Source organism: Acanthochromis polyacanthus, chromosome 14 (assembly GCF_021347895.1).
Source record: "Acanthochromis polyacanthus isolate Apoly-LR-REF ecotype Palm Island chromosome 14, KAUST_Apoly_ChrSc, whole genome shotgun sequence".
NCBI classification, from domain to species: Eukaryota; Metazoa; Chordata; class Actinopteri; family Pomacentridae; genus Acanthochromis; species Acanthochromis polyacanthus.
In genome coordinates, this window is record NC_067126.1 from 7,298,994 (window position 1) to 7,317,786 (window position 18,793).

The window sequence follows — 18,793 nt, forward strand, 5'->3', positions numbered from 1 at the left end:
TGCAGTGTGCAGCGTTTCAGGAGATTACTGAGCACTAAAAGAAGAGAGACCACTTTAATAGGTACACCTGTTCAACTTTTCATCGATGCATATGTCTAATCAGCCAATCACATGGCAGCAACTCAAGACATGGTGAAGACGAAGCATCAGAATCAGGCGTATAAAGTGATTTAAGTGAGTTTGAACCATCCCACATTCAAACTGATGCCAGACGAGAAAGTCTGAATATTTTATAAACTGTGTAAACCATTTCTAGAGTTTACAGAGAATAGAGGATGGTTTGTGGAGGTGTAATGGTCTGGAGGATATTTTCTTGTCTCACTTTGGCTCCTCAGTACCAACTGAGCATCATTTCAACTCCACAGCCTCCATGAGTATTGTTGCTAATCACGTCCATCCCTTTATGACCACAGTGGACTATCTTCCAAAGGATACTTCCAATTTAAATCATTTCAGACTGCTTCCTTGAACAGACAATGAGTTCTCTGGACTCCAACGGCCTCCACAGTCACAAGATCTCAATCCAACACAACCTTTGGGATGTGATGGAACAGGAGATTGGCATCATTGGTCAAATCTGCAGCAACTACGTGATTCTTAATGTCAGTATGGACCAAAATCTCTGAGGAATGTTTCCTTGTTGAATCTCTGTCATGAAGAATTAGGGCCGTTCTGAAGACAAAACAGGTCTGACCAGGTCCTAGCAGGGTGTACCTAATAAAGTGGCTGGTGAGTGTGTGTGTAAGGTGTTTTTAGATTTTTATCTCTTCAGGAAGAACCAGTTGGTTTTGAAGCTAAGAGCCACACGAAGTAGGAAAGTCAGAAACAATCAAGAGACGGACTAACATGTTGGTTTTGGTGTTTTCATGGGTTTGTTGATGGTAAAGAAAAAATATAGAATAACAGTCGACACAAACCACCAGCAGCTGAGTTAAACACTGACCGTTCAAAAAGCACAAATATTCACACACATTTAGCCCAGCACACACAACTGCCTCTGTCCTTTTATTTGGGATAAACAAATCTTCTGAGAGTTAAGATTCATTGTATCTTCTGTCTTTACATCTGGTTTTTCATTCAAGCCTTTGTAAGAAGTCGTTTCAAGCACAACGACCCTTTAAAACAGCTCATACGATGGTGACAGTTGCCGATTAAAGGGACTTGTGGAGTTTTCTTGAAAGTACAAGTCGTTCTTAGAGCAAGGCTGATAAATGTGTCGAGCTACAGCAGATATATCGGTATCTTTGTGTGTGCAAGCTGCAGAGAAATGCCGGTAAACAAATGCAGAAATAGGTTGGAGGTTCGTTAGAAAGTTTCTTAGTAGCAGAGTTCATCCACCAGAGGACGCCACTAAGTTATGTTTTGTTGTTTCATTGCCTTCTTTTTTTAAATGTTACTTCCAACTATTGGTGTAAATACAAATTCCAAACTTGTGAACACATTATTTCTCTGTCCTTCTCCAGCTGTCTTTAAGTTAGACTGTAAACAACCACAGTTTCAACTGGCTACAGGTTTTTAGCTTCTTCATTGAAATGGAACTCATTAATGTCCCATTTAATGACAATTTTAACTTATTTGTTGTATCAGACTTGAAAGAAGAAGTGGATTTACGCCCCAGTTACTGCGTCTTCTTGTTCAACTCCCTTAGAATAAAGACTTTACAGTTTTTGAGCACTCAGGTGGTCTGATGCTGATTATCCAAACCTGTGTTATCGTCTGTCCGGGACTCATCTGGACACTCGGGCTCAGAGGAAACCACTCTGACTGATGCCCCTGAATCCTCCAGCTCTGGATGGACCTGTTGAGGATCTGCAGAGCTTATTCCGCCTCCATCCTCCTCCTCGATCTCCGTCCCTTCAGCCACCGTTGTCGCCTCCTTCATGTTGTCGTCTGAGTTTTCGTCCTCCATCACAAACAGGTTCCTCATGGAGTCGGCCACAGCGTCTCTAAGCTCGTCCTCCGACTCCTCAAAGTTCCTGGTGAGAAATTAAACTACGTTCACGTTGGGCAGTCTCAGTAGTAGCATAATATATCTCACTGGAGAGGGACTTATTTTACATTTTAGATAGACAGATAGATACATACTTTATTCATCACCTTGGGAAATTTTAAAATGTCCAGTAGCTCAAACATATTACATTTAAGAAAAATAAGGAAAATAGTGATAGGAGGTTCAGTAGAAATCAACTGGACTTCTCTTGTAGGTTCTTGAAGACGTTTCACCTTTTAAAGAGGTGAAACATCTTCAACTATCAGTTCTCTACAGTATATAACGTATATATTTCCTGTCCTATAGAAACACAGTGTAGCTGTGCAAAAGTAAAAGACAACTACATAAGAAACTGAAAGCTATAGAATAAAGTGAACCTAACAGAAGGAAACTTACGTGTCGTCGTCGTCTGACCTCGGTTCTAGTCGCTCTTCATCCATCTCCACATCTGAGTCATCTTCATCCTCTTCTTCCTCCTCCGTTCTGTCCTGTTCTGGTTTTGAATCTGAGAACAAAAACATCCAGAGGCAGCAGATTCAACCTTTAACAGTTTATTAATGCTGGCTGCTTGTAGTGACAGAAGTTAACTCAGCAGCTGTGTTCACTGCACAGACTGTATGTAAAGATGGACCATGATGACACCTGTTGGTTTGTGGACTACATCTTTAAAGCCTCCAGTCTGAAACAAGGCTGTTGCCATCTTGTTTTTTTGAAAAAGGTGCTGAATTTGACAAAGACATCGAGCACATCCATACAGTAGCAACTAGCTCGAGGTGGTGGAGCGGTTTAACCAAATTAGTTGGAAATAAGGAGTCAAACCCCATGAAGGATTCATGTTCTTACACAAACCCTGTCTGTTTGTAAAACGGCCAAAGACACAAATCGTGCAAAATAAGTGTGGTGGAAAATGTCATCTATGTGTGCATCCATCCATCCATCCATCCATCCATCCATCCATCCATCCATCCATCCATTCATTATCTATACAGTAAAGTACATGAATTGTTAGCGTATTTATTCATGCATTTAACATTATACTGGCACAAGCGTAGTTTCAAGTATTGCCATATATCTGCGAGTATTCTCATATAATCTCTAAGTCAAGGAAGATGGAACTAATTCTAAGATTAAGAAAAGAAACAAAAACTCTTCCAAAGTCACCTCCTTTAATTTAATTAAATACAGTTTATGATGGAACAAAACTTTGGGTTTTCCAGATTAATCCTGCAATACAGTTAAGGCCATAGACATATTAGGAAAATGTTTACTGAGGTAGCAAACCCAGTGAGAAGTAGGTTCATTTCCTTTTCTTATTGCAACCAGAGGAGTCGCCCCCTGCTGGCTGTTAGAGAAAATGCATTCTATTGACTATGTTCTATACACAGTCTGTGGCTCACTGTGGATCAGTCAGGTGTGTAATGTCTGACCTGCGGTTGCTGAGTCCAGAGTTGAGGATTTGAGTTCAGCCTGAGCCAGAAAGTTCAGGAGAGTGTTTGGAGGACCGTCGTCCCACTGACGTCGAACTGCGGCCTCCTGATCTGGGGGGAGGTGAGGACGAAGACAACGTACAGCGCTGAACAAACCAGTTTCTTAACCTTCTCATCAGTGATTTTAACCCTCATGGCTCTTCTTGTTTTATAATGGAAGCTGTAGCTATTTTTCTAAAACTTAACTTAAAATTACAAGCATTTTAGCACCAATTACTGATATCTGACAGTGAGAAAAGTAAATTTTAAACATGTACTTCCTATGTATATTTTGCACTTCTGCTCAGCTGTTTTGAATCTGTTTTCACCTTCTTCAGCCTCCACTGTTGTGTTGTAGATGGAGTTGACCTCCATGTTGGCGAGAGCGTCCAGCAGAGTCTGAGGCGTCCTGTGGCTCCACCCCCTCCTCACCTCCAGCCAATCCCTGAGCTTCAACTCCTCCCCTTCCTGGAAGCTCAGAGTTTGATTCAGAGGATCCACTTCCTGTTTGGAGAGTCGGGGACAGAGTTAAAGAAAGAGAAGAAGAGTGACTACAATGATAACTTCTTCCTTATGTCTTGCACCTCTCACCTCGTCTTTCTCTGTGTTTTCTTTCATCTCTTCGTCATCTAACCGGATCTCAAACATGATTCCTTTCTGCAGAAGTGACAAAAACAAAAAGGAAAAGATGGAGGTCATCAGCATTGATGATCATATTATTGTTGGTTTGTTCTTCAGATACAGGTTTCTTTTCTTAAGGTGCTATATGCAGGGACACAGACTCATTTTGACCCAACAGAACAGAAAAGTTGTAAAAAAAAAAAAAAAGTCTATTATCAAAGGCTTAGCATCATGGGGAAGCTTCAGATGTTTTAGCACAAAACACTGGCTTTGTCTTCAAAAGTCAAGCTGCTGATGAATCCAGAGGAATCCTAACTATTAAAATAGTTTGAATGTATTTAGACAATTTAAATGACCAGATTACAGCCTTGAAGCTTGATCTTTATGCTGGTATAATCTCACCTTGTCTTTGTGTTTCCTCTCCTGTGTCCTCCTCTGATCAGTGATCTGCCTCAGAGCTGCTTCAACATCCTGCAGGAGGAAAACCAAAGTTATGAACCATCACTGTAGAATAAATACTGCATCCCAGAGCATGTATATCATGGTGTAGCTGTTGTGTAGTTTGAATTTTAATAGTTTATCACCAACAATGCAAGTCTACGACGGAGACACAAATGCTAAGAGGTATTTATTGCTGCAGTATTAGTAGTGAAGTAGTGGATAACCTGCAAACATCTTCATTGTTTTTGGAGTGCAAGCGTCTCATGTATATTTGCATTTGCTTATGTTTGAAGGGATTACAAACTTCGTTATGAGTGTTAGGACTGATTTGTGGTCAGTGTTTACCTGTACAGGTGCTGCTTTCTGCTGCTCTTTACTGTCTGCAGACGGCTCTGGCTCGCTGAGTTTCTCCACCACAAAAGTTCCATGTTGGTGTTGTGGTTGAGCCTGACACAGGACACAATAAGAACATATTAGCATGATACACTAATGAAGAGTGTCTATTACTATCCATATTGACAGGAGGTGAAGTGTGTTTCAGTTTCTGGAAATCAAAGCCAAAGGGGCAAAATGGAATACAGTGGAGGCCACCAGGGTTCAGTTTCAGTCACATCATGTGCAGACAAGCTGTTAAATTTAATTATTATGTAGATGATAAACCGTTACTGGCTAAGTATTTGGCAAATATGAAACCTGAAAAACTAGTTACATGTTTTGATTCTGGCCTTCATTGTAAATATAATATCAGAAAACTTATCTAGTTCAGTTTTCAGCATTTAAAAATACTGACAACATTGAGCCAGTTCTGTGCTATACTAATAAACTTTAATACTGTTATAATAATAAAGTCTGTGTACCTCTGCTTCAGCTCTCAGCTTCATCTGTCTCATCTCCTGGTGATACTGTTGTCTGATCACATCCAGCTGCCTCAGATACTCCTGCAAACACAAGCACACACTCTGAAATGTATTTTTGTGTTAGGGTCTGCATATTGAATAGCCCTTGTGAAAATATCTTTATTTTTTACATTCAGAGGAACCAGAATATCTCAATGTTCTACATGTAGAAGATTCTGTAAGATATTGACAGTAGTTATGTTTGCTTCTTGTATATTTTTATTTTTCACAGATGTTCCCAACGTGTGAAATCTTTAATTCTGCACAAATCTTCATTTTAACTGTTTCTCAAAACACTTTTTTGGGGAATATTTCATACAATTGTACCTACATTTGGTGCCAAAAGGTTCTGAAAAAGGTATAGCTCATGAACTTCCATATAGTAGCATAATAAGAATCTTCGTATACATTAAAGAATCTGTGCAATATCAGTGTTTTTCTACATTTGAACACCATGCAATATATAATGTCAATGTTCTACATGTAGAGGGAGCTGGAAAATGTCAGCATTACTTCTGTATATTTTTTGTTTATTTTAATATTTTTACTAATGTGTTTTTTGCTCCATCCCCTTTACTACTGTAACACTGCAAATGTCCCTACTGTGGGACGAACAAAAGATTATCTTATCTTATCTTATCTTATCTCATCTTCCCACCTGTTGTCCCTCCTGTCTCTTTTCCTTCTGCTGGTGTTCAGTTTGACCCATTCCTTGGTCCTGATGCCCATCAGGCTTTCTGCTGCTCTCAGCTGTTGATGGACGCAAACCCTGACAATTTAGAAAAGAAAAGGTGAAAGTTAGACCATCTAAACAGGGAGAAAAGACAGCTGAAAGCCAGACTACCTGCTGTAATTTCATGCTTGACTGATAGAACTATTTTAATGATGAATGTGAGTTACTTTTCCTGCAAAATGACCACATATTTGATATTCCCAGCTCCTCAAATATTTCAATTAGTGACCTTTCTTTGAAACTATTTTTAAAAGTTTAGGTTTAACATAAGCACTGTTATGGTGTCAAACCACAACACTAAAACAACACCGATAAATTAACAGCTTTATGATTTTTACTGAAGTAAACATGTTAAAAACTTCCTCCACTGCTGCCCCTCAGTGTGGATTTATGTGAATGAGCAAAAGTGACAGAAATGTTCAATCAGAAGTTTGCTGAGCTTCGTCCTACCAGCTGCTTCTCTGCTCTCAGCTTGTACTGGTTGGCCTCCTGCCTCCTCTGCAGATATTCATTACGAGCTGCAGCCACACTGACAGACACACAATGACACACACAGGTGAGTGTGGAGAAACACAATGTTTATGTTGTTAAAGCTGCAGAGTTTCTGGGCTTCAAGTAAAACATTAGCTAGAAAAGAAATTACTAGCTCCCACAGAAGATTCCCAACTCTAACACGTCTTGGTATTTGTACTTTGCATAATGAGAATAAAGTTAAAACTAATGGAAGGGAGTACAGACACTGTTGGACAGACAAAATTAGCAATGGAAGATGTCTCCTTGGGCTCTGGTACATTTTTTTGGGCATTTTTTTTCTTGATAAATCGAGATTTGTAATTAAAACAGCTGCTAGCTTTGAACAGTGGCCGTTTGGTGAGCGGTTACTCACAGCTGATATGGTTCCACAGGAGGAGCAGTTTGGTCTTCAGGAGGAGGAGGAGGAAGAACGTCGTCCTTCTTCCTCCTCTCGAAGGCGTCCAGTTGGGCGTAGTAGTGCTGGTAATGACTGACAGGCTGCTGACCATTAAATCTGTAATTAGGAGTATATGTTGTACTTGTATGATGCAGCTTTAGGTCAAAGTCGACGTGTAAAATCACTGAGAATTCACATCTAGAGCTAGTTTAAATGCAGAGGTGGGTAGAGCTGTACTCAAGTAAGAGGAACGCTACTTCACAATAGTATTACTCAAGTAGAAGTAAAAAGTAATCATCATAAAAAAGTATTTGGTGAAAAGACTACTCAAGTACTTAGCAACTGTTTGATTTTATATTTTAGAAATGATGTGATCAGACAGATGAAAACATAAAAATAATCTGCAAATTTTGCTGTTTCCAAATGTTTTTGTTTATTTTATTTTTTTAAAAGAGTACATTACTGTTTAAAAGTACCCCTATGGAGATATTCCATTAAAAATCAGCCGTTTCCAGTAGGGCTGGACCCGAATACATGAATATTCTCTCATTACGGTGGTATCCAAATATTTATTTTGAGATCCAAATATTCCGACCCCCAACTGGGTCTTTCTCCCAGTTGTTTTGTAATGAATTAAACTGTCTTCTAGACTCCTGTTTTTATTTGTATTTGAACTGAGTTCCTCAAATGTGCATCAGAATATTAATAGTTTTGAAAATCATCCAGACAATTTAGTGCAAGAAGTGCAAAATTCAGTAGATTCACTGTGGAACAAATAAAAACTGAAATTTTTCAGTGACCTATACATTCATGAGTATATATGCTTATGAATTTAATGGAGCAAGTGTATTCTTTTATTTAATTTATTCATTAACTGTGGTCATGTTATTAGGCATTTGTAAAAATCATGTGTCTCTGCTAGAGACAGTTTTATTTATGTGAAGCTCAGTCTGAGCTGATTTTTACTAGCCTTTGGCTCCTTGCAGCTGGCTGTGATGCTTTTTGATGAGGAGGCTGCAAACACAAACAAATGCAGAATTAGAGCATCAGAAATACAAGACAAAAAAAGCAGAGTCCAGTTCTGACTGAGCTTTCGGTTCCGTCACTGTTGAGGTGTTATTTCGAATTTTTGGGACAATTTGGGATTTAAAACTTGGCACTAAAGACATCACAAGAACTTTCTCAGAACGCTTTCAGAACACAAACATTGTAGCTGGGAGGCTTTCGTTGATCCCACAGTGGGGAAATCTGCAGTTTTAATCTGCAGTGTGTTACTTTGTGTTGAGCTGGTGTGTAGACTCTGAGCGGGACTCTCCAGTCGGGTTTAGCGGGAAGTTTCTTGTTTCCAGGCCTCTCTGACCCTCTGGTCCTCTTTGTCTTCCCTGGAAAACAGAAGTTAAAACCACAAAAATGGGATTTTATTGTCTGTTTATGTCTCCAAAGTCTCATGTCCACCTTTTTTCCACTGTTTACATGTGAATTAAATGTGCTTTTTTGCATCTTTGGAGCATTTTTACTGTTCAGGCAGATTTTCCGTGACCTGAGCAGATTCTAGTGTTAGTTTTTCTGTTCCATCCGAGCCATAAACGCTGAGAAGAGGAGGAGCTAATGCTGTGTGTTTTTCCTGCTGCTGACTAAGCGGCCATTTGCACTGAACTACAGCTGACTAAATGACCTAGACTGCCACTAAAGCCGCTGTCTATCTTATGTTTTGTGTGGTATTTTAATGTTTTTATTGTGTTTTTACAGTGTTTTCCATTTTTATTTTTATTTTTTTATTGTGATCACTTGTGTAACTGCTGCATAACAACTCGCCCTTCATGGGACAAAAACTTAAGTTAAAGTTCAAAACTATGAATTACATCCAAAACATGTGAACACAAAGCAGGAATGAACATTAGATAACCATCACAAAGCAGCAAGTGAAAACAGACGCACCCTCAGTAATTGAAGGCAGGCGTCGTTAACTTAAATGTGAGCCAAGATGTTTTGTGATTACACTTCACCCAATCAGGATTCAGCTCGATCCCGGTGGGTAAGGAGTGAAATGATCCCTGCAGCCCGTTGGACGTTGAATGAGCAGCATGTGGTGTCAGTAAATGACCACTAGAAGGCGCCACAGTCCACAAACAACACATCTGTTTGATCACATTTGGGGATGTAAGTTCACTATTTGTCAGTTTTCATTCCACCAGAGTTTCTTCTGGTTGGAAATGACATAAACGAATGATTTCAAGCAGTTCCATGTTGTTTTTCTACATTTTTGCTCAAATACCATGGTCAATACTATTTATAACCTCTGAAAACGTCACAGATTTTTAAGAAACTGCAGAAATTCCAAATAATCCTGATAATTTGAGCGCTCTAATACATCATAACCCCAAAACAGCTGATCTCTAGTCAGTTACTTGTCATTTATGGCTCAAAGCTAAAACCAGAGCGTTCCTTTTTGTTAGAAATGTTGAGGGAATATTCCTACGATGATCTAACACTCAAAGACTGTCTTCAGGGTGTTTATGGTTTTAAATAATGCTCCTACAAGACTAAAAGTTGACAACAACAGAAAAAGGATGTTTGGACGATGTTGTCAGATTATGTTCCGTGATAAAGAGAGAAGAACGTTCTTAAAGTGACTTTCAAAAGCTGTTTTCCAGATGTTATTGAAGCCTCAGAGGACAGAATGAGTTATAATAAAGTTTAAACTGCAGCAGTTCTCTAGTTAGCTCCAAATCAAAACCAAATAACAGAAACGTAGCTCTGTTATTTTGTATGGATGTAAGAAAAATTCCTCCACCATGCCACACCTGTACATGTAAACTCTGTAATTAGTCTTTATTAAGTTTTTGTTTTCATCATTTTTGTAAATTTTTGCGATTCTTTTCCTGCTTCTTTCCTGCCTCATCTGTATGTAGCTGCTGTAACATGTACGTTTCTCCAGTGAGGGATCAATAAAGTTTATCTTCGTATGGAGTTAATCTGTAAATAAAAGTTAATCGTGGTGCTACCTGGTGTGTTTGCTGCTCTGGTTCTTGCTTTAGCAGGTTGTGAAGCTGCTGCTCTGTTTTCATGCAGCACCGAGTGGCTAAACTCCTCCTGCATCACCTGCATGCACACATAGAAAACAATATAATAGTAATAACAATGATAATAATAATAACAATAATAATATCAGCAACAACAGTAATAAAAGTGACAATAGCAATAATAACAATAATAATAGCAGCAGCAGCAACAATAATAATAGCAGCAATAATAATCTTTAGTTATGGAGCATTTTTCTAAATCCATAAATCCACAGCATGGTGTTTAAAACCAACACAGGGTCATTCCACCTCAATTCACCACTGTTTCTTAGAAATCATTTCATATTTGTCAGATTTTTTTTCTGTTCTTACGTATGTAAAATCAAACGTAAAATTAGTTCTAAGTTAAAAATTGTCAAAGAAGGTTGTTTTTGCATCATTTCTTTGTTCCAATCTGTACGTCAATGATTGAAGAGCCATAACTTCAAAATTATTATTATATTATACTAATATTATAGAACTGTTCCAGTTGGAACACTACCGGATCAGTGCATGTTCAAATATTGGCCATAAATGCAAAAAACAGGATTGTAATTTCTCTTTTTGTTCTCATAAAGTATCTGATTGGCTTCTTAAAGCTGCACCATCATGCAACTAAAAATTTCTGAAAATTTGGCAGAATTTAGCAGAAAAATACAAGCATGTTTCAAAGAATGTCCTTCTCAATAACACATTAATTCTAATGAACTGTTTTAACCAAAAAAAAAGGAAATTATGCATTACATAAGTGAAAATTTTAGATTTTCCTAAACGACAAAGAAAATTCTTGTTGCTAGTTGACTAGATGGTAAAAGTGACACACTGAGTTGCTTCAAAATCACACAGAATCAGTAGAAAATAGGAGAACTGGTTTGTATTATTCCTTCAAAGCAGGACTGTACCACTGAAGACTATTTTTATATATAAATAAACTTGTAAAATCTCAGGACTCCAGCTACATTATTTCTCAAGGTATGGCTCTTTAAACGCTGATCCACAGCATGATACTGCCATCACCATGCCCTGCACAAATCAACATGACTTCACCATCTTTAAGACTTTTTAACTCAAAAATGAATGTTGCCTTGAGTCCAGATTGTACACATGATCAACTCAATCAATAACCAACACTTTGAATTAGAATCAGTCAAACTGAAGATGATCAGGCGTGAGGCAGTCACACACAGAAAGACCTCAGTGTCAAAACAGGACGGATATTATTACATGAAACAAAAGATGGTTAAAAAATAAAAGCTCAAAGGAAAACAGAAAAGTCTCTCCAATAAAGGTATGCCTTTAGAAGAGAGAAGTAATTTCATTTAAATGTCTATTGATCTGGATTTTTTTGCCCTGAAAAATCTGGAAGTATTCATTATTGAATTGTAGAAAAAAAAGATTTGAAAGGTGCATCAGACCAAAACATAACTTTAATGAAAATGTATTAATATCTAACAATGTTAGAAAAAAACATCCATATACTGGTCTTGGAAAATATATTCTAAAATTAATATAGAAACCTTTTAATAGATTCAGAATGAGGTCCATATACAGTCCAATTGATTAAGTTGATGGAAAATCTTTCTGATATTTACATATTTTTAACTATATGGATATTATTAAGGGCTGCACAGTGAGTAAGTGGTTAGCACTTTCGCCTTGCAGCAAGAAGATCCCCGGTTCAAATCTCGGGGTGGGCCTGGGATCTTTCTGCATGGAGTTTGCATGTTCTCCCTGTGCATGCGTGGGTTTTCTCTGGGTTCTCCGGCTTCCTCCCACAGTCCAAAAATATGCTGAGGTTAATTGCTTACTCTAAATTGTCCGTAGGTGTGAATGTGAGAGTGATTGTCTGTCTGTATATGTAGCCCTGTGACAGACTGGTGACCTGTCCAGGGTGTCCCCTGCCTTCACCCGAGTCAGATGGGAAAGACTCCAGCACCCCCCATGACCCTAGTGAGGATAAAGTGGTATATAGAGGATGGATGGATGGAGATTATTAAAATATTTGATGCCTGATAATTCTGTAAAGTCGCATCTTCTTCTTTCAGTATCATTATTTTAACAAAATGGCTCCTTAAAATCCTGAAATATCAACATCTAGACAAGTTGTTTGCTCTTTCTGTCTCAAAGAAACTAAAATACTGGTTAATTATTCCTAAAAAATTAATAGAATACAATATAAATTTCAGTGTTGCAGGACTTTTATTCACTTCTCCAGCAGCCTGAGCATTTAAAATGAAAATTCACACATTTCTGCTCTATCAAAAGACCAAAAATTGAACCAGAATTCTTCTCCAAAATTCTTTTGAAGCACAAACATGATGCAAATCCTTTTCCTGAGGTGACCGTTTGACGGACAGGTCAGCAAACCAATCAGATTCTTTACCTGAGAGTCCAGGTGTTTGCTGATGTGTTTCTCCATGAAGGGACGTCGGAGGACCGAGGTGACTGAGGGACGATCCCGAGGGTTCACCTGAAAAACAGTCAGCTTGACCAGTTATTAGTGACTCTGAAAAGCACAATAATGAGCGGATCGTAATTAATATTGTTTACATTTAACTTGTGAGTTTATATTATAAACATTAAAATCAGCAGTAAAGTACTTTTAAAGGTTAATTGGTCGATGTTTTCGAGAACCTCTTGCAAATCAACAAAAAAAATTCTGATAATTTGGCAGAATTTAGCAGAAAAATACAAGCATATATATCAAAGAATGTCCTTCTCAATGACACATTAATTCTAATGAACTGTTTTTAACCCCTTCAAAAATAGGAAATTATGCATTACATAAGTGAAAATTTTAGATTTTCCTAAAAAGACAAGGAAAATTCTTGCTGCTAGTTGACTAGATGGTAAAAACGCCACATTGAGTCACTTCAAAATCGCACAGAATCAGAAGAAAATAGGAAAAGTATCTGCCGAATAACTATTTTTCTTTCTTTATTATATGTGTCATACATTTTTGATACAACTCTCAAATCATTAATCCATTTAAAATTAAAAGGCGACGACTTTAATACTATTTTTCACCCTTAAAGGGAGAAAGAAATGGCTAAAAAACACCTTTGGTATGACAAACAAGAAGAATTTGATGGGTATTCTTATTCACAGCAGCTTAATAATGATGTTTTTCTTACTTATTATATGATTTTGTAGTGTTTATTAAAAGTTTAAAGTCAGTACAAGTGCAGCACTTTCCGTCACAATTTGTACCAACTTTTGTAGGACTTTGGTGGAAATATGCTTGTATTTTAGATGTTTTACCATATTTTTATTTAGTTTTTAGGGAAACTGAGACCTGTGTACTTGTATTTCTACTAACAGTGGTAATAATTGACGGTGTGCCTGCTGCAGCATCATTTAAAGCCAGCCTTCCTGAGCTCACACTGATATCCCCAACAGCTGCTCAAACAGACATTCTGACTTTCACACTTTCCTCTTACAGTTAATCCAAAATCCTCCAGCCAGAGTCCCAGCTAGAAAGAACAAACTGGACCACACCTGTTGTCAGATCTCTGTTTGCTGCCAGCGAGCTTCACAACTACTGAAAACTGTTACACAGCTTTCCAACTGACTCAATAAATGTTTGTAGTTCAAACTGAGAAACATTTAGATGATTTGTTTTAAAATTCAAGCAAAGCAGCAACTTAAGACAACAGATAAAATCATGAAAGAATATGTTCTGTCTCTGTGTTGGTTGTAATGCTCAGTGTTTAGTACTTTTAAGTAGTAAAAACAGCAGCAAACCGTCCATTTAAAGGTTAAGTGGTAGATGCGAAAATTCTCTGAAGTCTGTTTAAAAATTCCCATAAACATTTAGCAAATAAACATTTTGCCTTAATTTTCTCGAAATTAGTTGGAAATTATGAACATATTTCTAAGAATGTCCTTTGCAATGTAATTCTAAGGAGCCTTTCTAACCTAAAAACTCTTGTTGTTTGTTAATTAGATGGTAAAAATACCACATTGAGTCGCTTCAAAATCACACAGAATCAGTAGAAAATAGGACAATTGTCTTCCTAGTAACTATTGTTCTTGTCTATTTCATGTGTTTAGTTCTTTTAGGTGGTTAAACTACAGTAGTACAATCAGCTTTATGAACTTAAAGCATCATCGATGTGCGTGTGTGTTGGTACTGTCAGCTTCATTTTTAAAAATAGCTGCATTTCATAAGCTAATCGTATAGTTTAAGGTAAAATCTTAAACTGTACAGTGATTATCTATCTGTATTATAAGCATAAAGTACACCATTTTCTCTGAACTGTAGTGAAGCACAAGAATAAAGCAAATATTGAAGCTTCAGTAACTTTCATTATGTAAATGTTGTTTCCTCCACTGATTCTTATTCATTGGGTCTTTATCTGCAGGTGTAGCATTTCTATAGCCTAGCCGCGCTAGACAACCCACGGCAACAAATTTAATTCTCTGCCAGGGTGGGTCTAGTTACCCTCCATAAGGCTCGAGGCTGGATGCTCCTAAAACTGGCCGGACCAATCACCATGAAGTGTAGAGTCAGAAGGTGGGCGTAACTAGATGACGACAGAGGCGTGACGATTCTGACAGAAACAACCAGCGCAGAATAAACAGTTATCTTTCAACTCGGCTTTGGCCACAGCCCTTAAAGATTTGAAGCTAAAATTCAACTTGAAAGATAAACAAAGGACGGCACTGAAGTGTTTCATTGAGAAGAAAGACGTATTTGGACTTATGCCGACGGGATATGGCAAATCCTTAATATACCAGTTGGCTCCGCGGCTCCGCTGGTTGGGAAGCTAATGGGACTTAGCCACAATCCGCCGGTGCTCTCGGAACCACGTCAGCCTATTCGTTGCATTGATTGGTTGTATACCTACCCAATTGCTGCAGAGGGATTTGATAGACAACCTTTTAGCCCGCCTCCCTCCCTGTCGAGCTTCCCTAGACCCTTGTGCCGTCAGAAACATGGGTATAGCGTGGCTAGGCTAGCATTTCTAGCTTCTTCCTGTGAAATCCTGAAGTTTTCCCAGGAAAAAATGGACGTATAATCTCTGCAGCATTATCTAGATCCGCCCTGTTGTCTCTTCCCAGGAAACCTCCCTGTACAGATGCTATCTTAGTCAGATGCCACCAGCCTGAACGTAATCCTGACAGTTCCTAATCATTTCTTACCAAAGTCCAGGTTCGTTCCTGCTTTTTGTGCACACCTGTTTATTTATCTCATACCTAAATAAAAAGCCAATGAAAGCCGACCTTGAAGAGCTGTGTGACCAGCAGACGGAGGTCGTAGGAGTAACGGCTGGGCACCGGGTTGTATCGGCCTCGGCATATTTTACCGACCAGCTGGCGAAGGCTGCTGCCCTCAAACTGCAGGTGAAGATAAGGAGACATAAACACACACAGTAAATCCACAGAAAATCAAAATAAAACTGTTTTAGTACTGTTTTTTCACCTAAAGGGGGAAAGAAAGAGTTGGAAAACACTTCTGGAAATCTACAAGGTTCAATAAACATGAAGATTTGCTGGATGTTGTTATTTATGTGAGTTTAATAACTGTTTTTCCTTATCTGTTAAATTGTTTCCTAGTTTTATTAGTTCAAAGTCAGTGTTTAATCATTGCAGCACTTTCTCTATTTCCCTTTTAATTAATACCCACTTGTGAAGGACTTTGGCGGATATATAGTTGTATTTTACAGTTTAATACCAGTAAATTTTCAGGAAACTGAGAATTTCTGACACATTTATCACATTGTTAATCCACAAAGAATTAAAAGGTGACTATTTTAAAACAGTTTTTCTGCCTAAAGTGGAAAAGAAATTGCTAGAAAGCACTCCTGGATGCATACAAGGTTCAGCAAACAACATGAATTTGATGGATACTGTTATTCACATCAGTATTTTCCTTATCTATTATATGATTCCCTAGTTTTTATTAGTTTAATGTCAGTACTAAATAACTGCACCACTTTCTATATTTCCCCCATAATTAATATTAACTTGTGAAGCACTTTGGTGAAATGTCCTTGTAATTTGCAGTTTAATACCAGAAACTTTTTTAGGAAACTGAGAATTTATGACACAATTCTCATATTGTCAGTCAACAAAGAATCAAAAGTGAAAATTGTAATAATATTTTTCCACCTTTAAGAAGAAATAAATGGCTAAAAAACAGTTATGAATACATGTAAATGCATTAAACGTTGCTGCAGAGGAATGATTTGCTGACACACAAAAAGAAATTGGTGATTATTCTCATCCACATCAGCTTATTGACTACTTTTCCTCATTGCTGATATGATTTTATTAGTTGAAAGTCAGTATTTAATAACTGCAGAATTTTCTCTATTTCCCTTATAATTATTAACAACTTGTGCAATGTAACGTATAACACAAGTTGTAATTGTCTTTTTTACATGTATCTCATGAAGTGAGACACTAGATTTACTTTCTACACATTAACTAATAGCAGGAAATGCTTCATTTAAAAGTTAACTGGTAAATGTTAATCTTCTCTGAAGTCTGTTTAAAAATGTAAAAAATTCCCATAAACATTCTGCAAATAAACACAAAAAATCTCATAATTTAAGTTTTTCCAAGAATATCCTTCACATTGCTGCACTACATTTTTAAGGGAATTTGGAGAAAGTCTTTTATTAACCTGGAAAAAAAAGGAAATTTTGTATTAGATAAGTGAAAAATTGTTCATAAAGTGATGAATTATCAGTATGTGTCCCAATTTCCCAGAAAGACTATGAAAACCTTTGTTGTTTTTTTGATTAGATAGTAAAAGTTCCACCTTGAGCCCCTTTAAAATCAGACAGAATCAGTAGAATAATGAAGCATTAGATGGATTTTCTCATTTACATCACGTTAATAACTCTTTTCCTTATGCATTATATGATTTTCTATTCTATTAAAACAAGCAAATTTGTAGGGAATTGAGAATTGTGTCACTTGTATTTCCACTGACAGTACTAATAATCAATCAGAGCTTCCTTAGACTTAAATCCTGAACAGCTGCTCAGATGGTTTCTGACAATTTGGGGACAAGTCTCCCATCATCAATCCACAAAAAATCTAAATTTGTCTACTTTAACCTTATTGTTCTAAATAAAATGGGAAAGAAATGGTTAAAAAAAACCACTCATGGACACATAGAAATGCATTAAACTTTGATGCAGAGGAACGATTCGTCAGTTTTAAAGATGAGTACTACAGACAATTTAGCTGTAAATTACGAGCGTATTTTGAAATATGTCCATTGCGATGTCAAGGGAATATAGATAAAGTGTTTGTAACCTGAAAAAACAGGAAATAATATAACATATGTCACATTTTCTTAGAAAGACTATGAAAACTTTGATTGTTTTTTGATTAGACAGTAAAAGTGCCACTTTGAGTTCCTTAAAAGTGATACAGAATCAGTAGAAGAATTAATAATTTGATGAATATTCGCAGTCGCATCAGCATGATTAATAATATCTCTCATCTATTATATGATTTATGACAAATATTTCATTAACAGTGATGCCAAACACGCATCATATCACCTCACATGTCCCTATAAACGTCTCTATGTTGGACCAAACAGGTGAACAGATAAGTGAAGAGAATGAAATCTAGATTAAACTGAGAAATTCTGTGTAAATTTCTCATTTTGCCACATCTGGTGAGTGTGTGTGGCTACGTTAGCATTAGCATTAGCATTAGCATTAGCTGGGTGTGCAGGGCGTGGTGCAGCTCACTGGATGCCTCAGAGTGCAGAGTTCATAGAGGACGCAGCCCAGAGACCAGATATCCCTGCAGAAACACAAACACACGGGGTTTAAAACGCAATCTGACATTAATTAAACCACATTAACTTCCCAGTTTTCATGACATCAGAACCAAATGTTTTCCCAGGGAGTGTATCTGTGAAGTCGTCACTCTAATCTCGTCTTGTATAACTCGACACGTTTTCTTGTTGGAACAGGAGTTTAACATTATGCCGTCCCCCTGAGCATAAGTCATAAATGTGAAGGAACAAAAGCTGCGATGCTGAGAGCAGAAAAAAAAAGTCTAGTTAAAAAAATAAGTTTTTTTTTTTTTAGGCTTTCTTGGCTCAGAATCAACTATGTGTGTGGGTGTGTGTTCTCTTGTGCTTCTATCTCTGTGAGAAACTGATAATGTTTTCAGAAATTGAAGACATTTTGGTCCCTTTTATGCTGAAGAGTTTAGACGTTTGAGTTAGATTTAGGTAAATGGTGTAGCTTGTGCTTCTAATAAAGGCCTGTGTGGTGCAAACACGCCTGTGTTAGTGTGGGAAAGAGGAAGCAACTCTGACTTCAGCTGGATCAAAACAAGACGGCAGAACAGAGCAGAACAATGATCCAGCTGAGGCAGAGAGGAGGTGGAGAACGTCTGCATGTGTGAGGCTGTTGTCAGCTGGTATGCAAGTGTGTGTCTGTTTGTTTGTACAAGTTGTGGTCGAAGTGAAACACCCTTCTGACTGAATGCAGAGATTATGGAACCTGTTATTACGTCTGCATGACTGATTCTGACTCTCAGAGGACCAAATCATCACAATTTACATCACATTTATAGATTAAAAACTCAGAATATAAAGTGTAGTAATCCACCTTGTTGGCAATCCGAGCTGTGGAAGATGTTTTAGGGGATGCAGAGGACTTTTTTAGCTGTAATATCATGATTGACCACCAGG

At 37.6% G+C, this 18,793-nt stretch overlaps 1 protein-coding gene across 2 annotated transcripts in view; it reads right to left on the bottom strand.

Moving 5' to 3' along the window:
• Nucleotides 1-849: 849 nt before the first annotated feature.
• The window catches only part of LOC110959567 (serine/threonine-protein kinase Nek5), a 28,938-nt gene continuing 10,994 nt past the window's right edge, over nt 850-18,793 (bottom strand). The window contains exons 8-24 of one of the 2 annotated variants that reach the window (XM_022206459.2): nt 17,838-17,892; nt 15,346-15,459; nt 12,503-12,589; nt 10,063-10,159; nt 8,333-8,439; nt 8,028-8,071; nt 7,034-7,174; nt 6,598-6,676; nt 6,073-6,183; nt 5,376-5,456; nt 4,864-4,965; nt 4,480-4,548; nt 4,048-4,113; nt 3,786-3,960; nt 3,418-3,528; nt 2,387-2,495; nt 850-1,976 (exon numbers count right to left, since the gene is read on the bottom strand). In XM_022206459.2, the coding sequence (XP_022062151.2) occupies nt 1,676-1,976; nt 2,387-2,495; nt 3,418-3,528; nt 3,786-3,960; nt 4,048-4,113; nt 4,480-4,548; nt 4,864-4,965; nt 5,376-5,456; nt 6,073-6,183; nt 6,598-6,676; nt 7,034-7,174; nt 8,028-8,071; nt 8,333-8,439; nt 10,063-10,159; nt 12,503-12,589; nt 15,346-15,459; nt 17,838-17,892 (1,849 nt within the window). In that variant the 3' untranslated portion in view covers nt 850-1,675. Of the gene's footprint in view, nt 1,977-2,386; nt 2,496-3,417; nt 3,529-3,785; nt 3,961-4,047; nt 4,114-4,479; nt 4,549-4,863; nt 4,966-5,375; nt 5,457-6,072; nt 6,184-6,597; nt 6,677-7,033; nt 7,175-8,027; nt 8,072-8,332; nt 8,440-10,062; nt 10,160-12,502; nt 12,590-15,345; nt 15,460-17,837; nt 17,893-18,793 lie in introns of those variants that run through there. The other variant, XM_022206460.2, reaches the window with a different exon arrangement.